The sequence below is a fragment of the Chelmon rostratus genome, chromosome 9 (assembly GCF_017976325.1).
Source record: "Chelmon rostratus isolate fCheRos1 chromosome 9, fCheRos1.pri, whole genome shotgun sequence".
In the NCBI taxonomy this organism is placed as follows: Eukaryota; Metazoa; Chordata; class Actinopteri; order Chaetodontiformes; family Chaetodontidae; genus Chelmon; species Chelmon rostratus.
The window spans coordinates 26,560,068-26,571,599 of NC_055666.1; the positions used below are offsets into that span (position 1 = coordinate 26,560,068).

Here is an 11,532-nt window from a genome sequence, read left to right on the forward strand (position 1 = left end):
AACTCAGACTCTCTCTTTAATACATTAAACCAGTTAAACTGGCAGAAGAATCTGCATAATCTGATGACTCGTTCGCGCTAATTAAGTCAGTTTAAACACCGAATAAAGCTTTGTCTCCCCCAAGCGGGGAAGAAGCTCCGGTGCACCGCCCGTTCCGAGCTAAATACCAACCGGTATACGCCAGCCGGCGAAACCATCACACCTTCAACCATTACTGTAACGTGATTGGGCCCATTGAGAAACCAGGTAGCGATGCAGCTCTTCTGGATTGGCTGTAATTTAGGGGGGCTTGCAGTAGTGCTGGATAATTGGTGGAGCTTGCGCAATGGTTCAATTCTATTGGCTATATCATGCGTAACGGGCGGGATGTCAGGTTCGGTTGCGGAGCTGAAACCGGTAACCGAGCATTCCAGCACGTTGTGAAGCCGCTAGTGTTTCTGGCAGCCACTGAGGTGATTCAAAGAAATCACTTGTTTCTAAATCAACGTTTTTTGATAATTGACCCACTGGTAAGTTGTTCTCTTGGATAAACTATAATTAATGATCGTTAAGAAGTCGATATTTGCTTATTGTGCACTGTAGATTAACTGGGTCGCTTTTCGGGCTTCGTCTACGTCCTGGTGAAGAGACGTTGGCTCTTAGCTACCATCGGCATTATAGCACGGTTGTTGTGCGGAGCTGCTTGAAATTTAAGAACACCCATAGTGTTCATGTATTTGAAATTATCATCAGGAGATGAAGCAATTGTGACTTAATTGACAAGCCGAGATATAGCCATTGCCACCGCTGCCTGGTTTCATTTGGACTTCCATGAGATATCCACCGCCTATGTGTAGCCTACCTCTAGCTTTCATTCAGTCGTGACTACCGCCCTCCCCTCCTGTCTTTATTAACCGCCTTGCTCGTCAGTTTTCCCTACAATTTTCCATATCTGCTTTAATTATGTGTCCTTATTTTCACCTAGCTAGCCGGCTAGCGTAGCTCGGCAGGAATGAAAAGTGTGGCTGGGGACCGGCCGGGACACGTGTTGGGGCTGCTCCTGAAATCTAACATTAGCTATAGCCCGTGTCTGCCCTACTTTGGGGGCCGTGTTCTCGTCCAGCTGTCAGGGTTTAGCTCTGTAGTAGGCCAGCGTGCCATTTGTGCCAGGTTATATCTGGAAAGCGCCGGTGGATTGCCCGAAAGTCCCACCGACGCGCGGAGCCGCCATGACTGGCGGTGAGTGTGTGTAGGCCGGTGGATACTGTGAATGGCACCGTCACTGCGGGCACGGCGTGGCCTTTGTCTCCGTGCCATGCTTGCACTTTTGCACTAACTAGCTGCATTCTGGCACGGCTGCTGAAGTGTAGCATCTCCTTATATGTACTGATTCTTCAAATACACTTGGACCCGTTCGAACTAAAGCCTCCTGATATTAGCAGGTAGCATTAGCTTTGTCCCAGCCCGGCCTTTAGGCCGTTCTGTGCTTCATGTTCGAGTGATTGGCTTAGAGCGATCAGTTAATGTTTGCTGGTTGTGTGTTGGTTGCTAAGTGTGTGTCAGGACAACAGATGGCTTTAGGTTGTGTGGCAGACAGTCCATTAAAGACAGAACTCGGTTATGCGGTTGCTGTATAACCGTAACGGTGCATTTGCATGTTTTAGCTTCCCTTTCTCCAATGAAATATACTCAGCAGTACTGTTTGGCTGTGTTCTTTGTGTTGTAGGGTTTAGAGGGTAAAACTGGTGATATGTTACATATTTGTTGTCAACAAACCCCTCAGAAAGACCAATACCCCAGTAATTTTCTGTGTGTGACATAAACCTCCATTGATGTCCAAAAACACTATTTAACCACATTGAACACACCATCAATCTGACACACACTGTCTTTCTGCCATCAAATTCACTGTTTACTCCAGTTTGAGTAACACATGTAGGAAACTACAGTACCAAATTGTTTCCCTTTTCACATTTTTGTAAATGAACTGCATATTTCTGTCCTGTTTTTCAAGACAAGCACCTACTGTAGGACCCAGGAGGCTTGAGGTTGACTGTCACAGACATGCTGGGACAAAATGAGACACGCTGTTGGTTTTGGTCTTTCATTGGATTGTTGACAGGCACAAAAACATGGAATATCACCAGTCATATCCTAAAATTAGTTTCCCTACCTTCCAGGCAGGCACCAGTCTTAATTCATGTAGTTATAGTTTGAAAATCAACTTGAGGAGACTTGTATCTTGCGTCAGATGGGTGATCTATCAAGTCTGACAAGCATGTAGGGACTGTGTGCATATATTCATACAGGCGACTGCTTGCACTGGGTTGTAGTTAACAAATAAAAATGTACAGTGAATGTTGAAGAAAGTGGACCTCTGGAGGCATGCTTCAGCCTTTTAATTGAAAAAAATCATCTGATAAGACTGTCTTGAAAGGTATTCACATGTAGGTGAAATCGGTGACAATAGTTAAGTTTGGTATAAGTAACAAACATTTTTTTTTATTAGGTGGGACAGAGAGTGACATCTATATCCAGGGTCTATTGAACCTCTAGCTACTGATGTGTAGTTGGGTACATGTCCTCCTTGAAAAGGTTGTGTGTGCATTGGTTCATTTTTGAAGAAGGACAATGCTGTAGAGGAATTGGGGCTGCTAAAGTAACATTTGAGTACCATGACTGCAAATTCAGATTTGTATCCACACAGTATGAAAACAAACGGCTAATGTCTGTTTGTTTTCCATGCCTTGGGCGGCCTGTTTTCATGTCGGTGCACCCAGATGGGACAGTAAATGCTTTTTTTTTTTTTTTTGTCAGATCTCAAATGTCAGAATCAGTCAGTTCTGCAGATCAAACACACTTCATTCTGCTGGCATATCAGCACTGTCCAGAAAAACAAATTGGAAATGAGCCCGTAACGTGATGAGAGTCTGATATTGTATGCTGATGTGAAATCAGAGGTCGTTTATCTGATCTGATTTACACTTCAGACTGTTCTGGTCTGACTGCTCTCCGGTCAGGATGCCAGGGTGACGCATCGTCACATTCATTCTCAGAAGTGTTACGGCTTCTACGAAATGCAAAGTGGTGAGTTTGTGATATTAGGTGAAGTATTGAAGAGCATCAAAGACACAAGGTTAAACCACTATCCATCTCGTTGGTTACCACAATAGCTGTCATGACATCCTGTAATCCTCTGGTTGTTTGACACTATGGCTGTTCAGCTATTGCTGTAAAAAGTGTGAACTTACTGAGCTCATAGCATAAATTTGGTACCGATGTTTTGTTCCACTTTTTTTAATTTTTAAAGCATTAATTTTTTGTCAACAGTAAAAATGCCCATCCCAGTTACCCAGAGTCCGAGGTGTAAATGTTTTATTTTGCCCAAACAACAGTTTAGAGAAAAGCAGAAAGTCGTCACATTTTAGCGTCTGGGAAGTGTAAAAACTGTCAATGTATTAACTAATTATTTGACCAGTCTTGCAGTTGGTTCATGCTCCTCTTTATCCCCAGAAGTTAAATTAGTAATTTGGTGTCACAACTTGCAACAAAAACCAGAGATGCACATGGGTTTGAGAATCAATATTTGATAACTGGAACTCATCATAAATTGCATTAAGTTTTCCTTCCCAGTTATTTGGATGACCACGTTTAGTGTCGACTGTGCCCTCAATGCTTCGGTGTGTCAGCGAGGAATCAGTTTATCTAACCCCCCCTTCTCCTCCTCCTCACAGAGATTTCCAGTTGACCAAAGAAATGGTGATGGAGAAGCCAAGTGCCCAGCTGGTCGGGCGAGAGTTTGTCCGACAGTATTACACACTCCTGAACCAGGCCCCCGACTACCTGCACAGGTAGGACCATCACCTGTTTTTCTGTCATGTGATTATTACTCAGAGTTTGCTGAAACCAAAGTGTGAGTTTGTTGTATTTCTGCAGAGTAAAGGAAAATCTTTAGTCTTTGGTGGATTTAAGTCTGCCTTTTTACATAATATTAATGTGCATATATCAACACCTCCTCTGATTAAATGCCCTCTGTGGAACAAATTAACCTTTCTGTTTTTCGGTTCAGGTTTTATGGAAAGAACTCCTCCTACGTGCATGGCGGCCTGGACAGCAACGGCAAACCAGTAGAGGCTGTTTATGGACAATCTGTAAGTAGGCTTCCTCCTGCAGATAACGACTCTTAAAAAGGTTATTTCCATAGAGCGGCAGTGCACTTAACTCCCACGTACCAACACTGAGTGGGGGGAAAAAAGCTAGAGGGCTGAGAGGAAAGTTGTTTGCCGGAGTCGTTTTATCCAAAAAGGACAGTTACGGTTGTGTCTCCTGCTGTAAGGAGCTTTTAAGAAGCTGATAAAGAATTTCTGGGACAACTGAACACTTTTTGCTGCAACATTTCTGGATGTTGTATTCTGCTCGTAACTGGTGGTTTTATGCAAATGTGCTTTTGCCCGTTGTGTTTGAACTAGTTTCATTAAAAACCAGAGTTTACTCATTCTTAGTCTCTCTGCCTTGCTCAGGTGCAACACCTGAATACAAAAGTCATCTCCTCCTCCTATAAATTCTGAGGAGAAATAATGTGAGCTGAAGCAACTGCAGGCAGAAAGAGTGTGCCATATTATTGCTTGTGATATATTACAATTGCACCGACGGGGATGCAAAGATTTCTATACAAAATATAGCTACAAATATTCACAATAAAAAAAATAGCACAAAATATCAAACATGCAGGACTGTAAGAAGCAAATCAACAACATAAACAGAAGAGCAAAGACATTAAAAAAGAGGCAACATGCATTTTTTGAGGTAAACTCCTCCAGTGAGCATGTAAGAGTCAGAAGTTTTACTCCTCTTTTGCAGGAAATCCACAAGCGGGTGATGGCTCTGAGTTTCCGTGATTGTCACACCAAGATCAGGCACGTGGACGCCCACGCCACCCTGAACGAGGGTGTGGTGGTGCAGGTGATGGGCGAGCTGTCCAACAACATGCAGCCCATGAGGAAGTTCATGCAGACCTTTGTGCTGGCGCCCGAGGTTTGTTGTTCTGTCGAACCTTTAAGATCAGACTTCTCGCATGTGTGTGAAGGCTCATGTTTTGGTGGTTTCTTGCAGTAAAGGTCGACGTGCTGTATAAAGTGTTTGATGTGTTTTTCCTTCAGGGTACCGTTGCAAACAAATTCTATGTCCACAACGATGTGTTTCGTTACCAAGACGAGGTGTTCGGCGACTCTGATTCTGAGCCTCCAGAAGGTGAGAGAACTCCACTTTTTAACTCGTTCATGCGCCACCAGGTTTCACTTCTGTTTTTCTCCTGCTGCCTTTTCATCTTCACAACAGATATGTTTCTGATCTCGATATTATTTGGCCTATGATAAACTAAGTTACAGAGACAAGTTTCTCATTATTCTTTAGAAGTTGCACACTTCTGCTGCTGTGGTTTTATAACTCGCATGCTTTGATCGTCTCTCTTTGAACTGCTCTGTCTATTTCTGACAGTTGCAGCTGCTGAACAAGTTTAAGAACCTTAAAGCCTTTGATATCGGGGAATATTAGATTGAACGTTTGCAAAGCATGAATTTGAACATGAGAAAACACAAGTTCCAATATTTAATACTGCACTGTATCATGATGTGATTCTTTTGTCCTCTGTTGGAAACTGAAACGATCCAGTCATTCTTGTTCTGTTATATTCAGACTAGTTCACATACGTACAGACCTGAGCATTCATTTCTGTATCTGTACCTGCAGTAGAGTTTCGTATGATTTTTAACAAGCATTGTTATAGCGACATTAGCACCAGGCAGGCAGAGCTGATGACAGCTGATACAGCTAGTGCTCTGGCTGCAGCCAGCCCAAATAAAATTGATCACAAATCAATAGAATTGAACGGACAAGCAGAATTGATGATGGAATGAGTTCCTCTCAGTCCCATTCCGATTACGAGCAGCAGGGGGAGATGTGATGTTTGTTCTGAATGTGTTTCTGTTTGTGTTTTCAGAGTCCGAGGATGAGGTGGAGGAGATCGAGGAGAGGGTTCCCTCCCCTGACGTTGCTGCAGAGGAGTCTGCTCCCTTCTACGACCCGGTAGCCTGGTGAGAGTCTTAAGCTCATGGTTCCCAGACCTTTAGCTGCCATTTAGAGCTTCATGTGATACTGGCATTGTCCAGCCTGGGGAAAGTGTGTGCTCTGATATGAGGACACTCTTAAAACCTGTCAAATTTGCTGTTTAGGAATATAGGAATATCTGCAAAGCATAAGCAGTTTGAGCCCATTGCATGGAGCTTTAAATGTATTCCTATTGTAAATATATATAAAGAAATATGCTAAAAATCACATGTTCAATCTTGCATTTCATTGGCTCTTATATTTATAAAATCCTACTCTTAAATATAATGTAATGTTACAGCAGCATAAAGAAATGCATACATTGTTCTCTTTTAGTTGTTTAATTGTTAAACAACATCAACAAAATGTGCATTCACAACTCGTGAATGTGAGCATTGTTTGACAGCACAAGCAACACGCTCGTAACCCCCCCCCCCCCCTTCTCGTCCCTTCAGTTCAGAGCCGGCGGTTCCTGGTGACGAGGAGGAAGCGGCAGCAGCGAGTCCAGAACCAGAGCCAGAGGTGGAGAAGGAGGCCGAGGCCGCAGTCGTGGAGCTGAAGGCGGAGACGATGCTGGAGACACAGACGGACGCGCACGTGTCCGACGACCAGACAGAGAAAAGCCCCGCCGCCGCCCCGCCCACCGCAGAACCTGCCGCCGTGCCCGCAGAGCCCGCCCCCGCCGCTCCAGAAGAAAACAGGGTAGGTCTGAACGTGAAGTGACGCCTCAGTGCGAACGTTGGCTCCAAACCAGTAACAGAGATGCTGTGTTAGAACGAAAGATTAGTAGCTGAAAGTGGAAGTTGCAGCGAGGAGAGAACTAATATACAGTAATGTGATGTTCAAATGTTTTGCAGAGGGAGGCAGGATATGTTTTTTTTTTTTTTTTTTTTTTTTAATCATTCTATCTCACACAGAGGAATTGACTGAAATGAGGCTCCGATGTAATGCTGGTGACAAGATAATTATCATTGTTCATTCATCAGGCCTAAATGTGTCCTGTGTTTGGTCCCGCAGCCGTTCTCCTGGGCCTCTGTCACCAGTAAGAACCTCCCTCCCAGCGGGGCTGTCCCAGTCTCAGGAATCCCCCCACACGTCGTCAAAGTCACTCCCACAGCACCGGTAGGTTTGGGAACACCTCATCCTGGTTTTAAAACCCCGAAAGGTCTAATTTCAAGCACTGAACCTGACCTTGGATTATTAAATCCAACATATAAGTGCTGTCCACTGGGAGACAGTTAAGACGTTAACATAAGCTTCAAAAAGTTTTGAGATAATAGAAGTATCCTTAAAAAATACAAGATTGCAAATTGCTGCAAATTTAAAAACGTTTTGTGCACTTGTGTTCCACTGTATCAATGAGACAAAGCTTTGTAGTTTAGATTGACAATTTGGTTTGAATGAATTTGGGAAAATGTTGTTTCAAGAATCATATGGTTCAACTCGTTATGTTTAATTTATTATGTTTAACTACCTCATTTCAAAACTTTGAAAACATGCATGAAAAAAATAGGATTCCAAATCTTCAGCACACGTTTTTAAAGAAAATTTCCAGTAACTTCATCTCTTCTGTTGTACTGTGTAAAGATGAAAGCAGATGGGTGTGTTGAGGGTGGGCTGAGGCTTTTTAGGATCCACTGAAATGTGTCCTCAATCCACACGCTTGTCTTGCATCTCCCAGAAAGCAGAGTTAACTTTGGAAACTTGATTTGTTTCCCCTCCTGCCGGCTGGACCTTTGTGATGATAATCGAAGTCAAGTCATAAATCCAAACAGCAAAAAGCCTGCTCGCCCTCTTTTCTTACAAAAGTGTCTTAACTGTTTCAGCCCAGAGTGGAGGTGAAGCCCGAGTCCCAGACAACAACACAGAGACCACAGAGAGACCAGAGACCGAGGGAACAGAGGCCTGGAGGTCCTCCGCCGGCACACAGAGGCCCCAGACCAGGTACACACACACACACACACACACACACACACACACACAGTATATGCAGCAGCTGATTGGCCTCCAGATAGATGTAACTGGCAGGTATTCTGACAGGTAACCAAGCATTAGGCCGCTAGTGTAAACCAAACATAATCATGTCTGATATGTGCTGTTGAATGTGTTCAACTTTAAAACTTCTGTGCTAGTAAAAGTGTGTATCTGTGGAAGTACACATTCTATATTTGCATCTGTGCGAGTATAGTACTTGTAGCTGTGGAAATACAGTGCATGTATAGTACATGTGACCCAGTCTGTTAATGCAATTGTTGACCAGCATGTGATGTAGTTAGTTTTAATAAAGAGAATAACAAAGAAATGCAACCTGACATCACTCGTACATGTTAGGTGTTCGTTATGGCTGACTGTAAAGCTGGATGTATACAGACGGCTCATCTGCACTACAGTGTATACACTGCTAAAACAGGTATTATTCTGCATGTATTCTCACAGCGTATGTCCCTGTGTCGAATTGTTTTCAGTCCGGGAGGGTGAGCAGGGCGAGTCCGAGGGTCGCAGGGTGGTCAGGTACCCCGACGCCCAGCAGCTCTTCGTGGGCAACGTCCCTCACGACGTGGACAAGACAGAACTCAAGGAGTTCTTTGAACGTAAGTTGGGTCAGGTGACGCTGCTGCAGCCGTGCAAAAACACGATGGCGAAAGAAAACTGTACTCAACAGCAACAGTGTGCATACAAGCTCATTTTTATTTATATACCCAAACTCACAAGTGTGCTCAAAGGCCTTTACTGTCTGTGAGACACACGACACCCAGAATGTCTATTAGTCAAGGTTCCAAGACGTACAACAGATGGTAGCTCTTTATATTTGTAGAAGATCAGGAGACGTGTCGTCAGCTGTCCTGTTTATTACCTTAAAACCCTTTGGTAAGTCGTGGATGATCGAAAGTTTAAATAAGTGCTGAAGTGTTTAGCAGGAAGTGGTTCATAAAGCCGTGACAGGCTTATGAAGCAGGCAGCTTACTCTACTCAGTGCAAACGTGTGAGTCAGAACACAAACCTGCACGTGTCCAAACTGCTGAAGACAGTTTAAAACAGGGAACGATGGAAAACATGCGAGTAGAAGAGCTTCCAAAGAGCTACTGCTGTTTCTGTTGAATTACAATCTGATAGTAAATCTATATTTTTTCTTTAAGTGTATTATGCTGACCTGCACATTACCAAACAGTTTGTTGGTTGCTTGTCTAGTTCTTAACGTGCGTCTCCCCCCCTCGTCCACAGAGTATGGTACAGTCCTGGAGCTGAGGATCAACAGTGGAGGGAAGCTACCGAACTTTGGTTTTGTGGTGTTTGACGACTCTGAGCCTGTGCAGAAGATCCTCAGCAACAGGGTAACACAACTTCATAGTTTTTACTGTCGGGACTGTTGATGTTTTTCACGTTTCTCTCTCGGACGCTGCGCCGTTCATTTGCTAAGAGACCAGTTTGCATATTTGAAATACCCTGAGGAAATGGCTGTTGGTAATTATTGTTCTCACTCTGTTCCTCTGTTGGTATTTTATTGAATTTACATATTGAATTCAGTCAGTTAAAACCTGAAGGCGCTGAGTTTTAATTTTACTGTTGGGACCATTTGGGGTTTAATAGAAAAAGGAAGCTTTTTTAAGTTGTAATAAGTTTTAATTCTTATCTCTCCGCAGCCCATTAAGTTCAGAGGCGACGTCCGCCTGAACGTGGAGGAGAAGAAGACCCGGTCGGCCAGGGAGGGCGACAGGCGGGACATGAGGCCCCGGGGTCCAGGGGGTCCCGGCGGTCCCAGGGAGCGAATAGGAGGAGGCGGCGGCGGACCCCGAGGCCCCCCCACTCGCGGAGGCATGGCACAGAAACCGAGCTTTGGCTCCGGGCGGGGCGCCGGGCCCAGCGAGGGCCGCTACTCTGCCCAGCGCCAGTGAGGCAGCGGGGCGCCAAACCTGAGTTAGATTACTGTTTGGATTCAACTTCTGAGTGATTACGGTTTGACTGCAGCAGGAACCAATTGGACAAACCCAACATTTAACAAAAAGCCCTTCTTTACTTTGCACCTAGGAGCAAAAATTAGCAGGAGTGATTAATTTTTAAGTCAAAATTTGGGTTGCTACACAGACGGGCCCTGATCGCTGACTTGCTCCCTCCTCGTTCTTCCTCCTACATGTGAGAGTATTCGAGTATTTGGAAGGGATTTCTGTTAGTAATCGATGCAGGTTTGGTTGAGAGATTTCACGTCAAGTCACGCCAGCTCCTGCTGAATTCAACAGCCAGTCTCTACATGTCTCTCATGAGGATGGCTGCCTCCTCTTCCTCCCCCACACGTGGTTCTTCTTCTTTCTCACCTGCTGCTTTTTGTTTCCCCCTGAGGAATCCAGAATGTCACTCCCTCCCCCTCCTCTCCATCTCCTCCTGCTGTCCTCCTTTTTGTCGCCTCCTCCACCAACATGTATTATCTGAACTTTCTTTGTCATTTTTTTTGGTTTCGTTTTTCATGCTGAACTTGAATTTATTAAACAAAATCGAAACACGCAAACACATGAAAAAAGGGTAAATACTACTTGAATTGGGGATTAAAAACCCAGAGGTTAGTTTTTTCGCGTTCTCTCTCCCTGTTTCTTAAAGGAACGTGTACTTTACTGCTTGGGCAATCCTGTGTATTGCTGCCACCGTTGTATCTAGCGATGGATCTGTCTTATCTTTTTATTCTATCAGGTCAAGAGCTGAACTGTAGTGGTTTTATTTGAGTAATGTTGGCTTGTAATATGTGGATTCACGGACGCGTCTGAATGGAGCATGTATCAAATCCTGTTAAGCTTCTTCTACCGATGCACTTCATTTGTCATCACGTTTAAAATGAACTCACCTGCCGATGAGAGAACTAAATTAAAAGTGATTTACTGTTTTAACCCTTTTGTCTGTTTGATCTGTTGTAGTTTTGCTCATTTTAGACCGTTTACATTAAGTGTTGGGTATCAGTAGTGACCAGGGCAGAGTGGGACTTTGACCCCCAGAACCAACCCGGAATTGCATCAAAACCCTTACAGATCATGTACTTAACAAGTTATTCGATTTCTTTTGATAATTTGCAGGGTGCATGCAGTTAACTCCTGTATAACATTTACTGGTCCAGATGAGACCCTGTGGTGATTTTTATAACTGAAGGTGTGAGATAAGGGAATGAAATTTATAAAGAAAATGACCAGAAACACCTTTTCATAATACAAAACTTTTTTTTTCTGGTCTTTGTTGCAGTTAATTTTCATTATCAGACACTTTACAGGTATTTGTATTTTTCATTCCACACTTCACTAATTTTCTTGTCGTAGCAGGAAAATCACAGGTGTTTGATGATGGCGGCATTCTTTCTGAGCCTCATTCCATCGACAAGGATGCAGGAGGCAGTTTGACATGTCACAGCAGGAAAGTCCAGGTGTAAATAGACATGGATCGTGGCTGAATTCCATTTAGCCTCTTAGTTTC

The 11,532-nt window shown here is 43.9% G+C and overlaps 1 protein-coding gene across 1 annotated transcript; it reads left to right on the forward strand.

The window, feature by feature from the left end:
• The first annotated feature begins 387 nt into the window (after positions 1 to 387).
• g3bp1 (GTPase activating protein (SH3 domain) binding protein 1) lies at positions 388 to 10,958 on the forward strand. The gene is made up of 12 exons (XM_041944007.1): positions 388 to 509; positions 3,714 to 3,830; positions 4,049 to 4,130; positions 4,840 to 5,013; positions 5,139 to 5,229; positions 5,978 to 6,071; positions 6,540 to 6,786; positions 7,102 to 7,206; positions 7,911 to 8,028; positions 8,550 to 8,675; positions 9,307 to 9,416; positions 9,726 to 10,958. Exons 2-12 carry the CDS (start codon positions 3,736 to 3,738, stop codon positions 9,975 to 9,977), a joined length of 1,494 nt encoding a protein of 497 aa, XP_041799941.1. The 5' UTR covers positions 388 to 509; positions 3,714 to 3,735; the 3' UTR covers positions 9,978 to 10,958.
• The last annotated feature ends 574 nt before the right edge of the window (positions 10,959 to 11,532 follow it).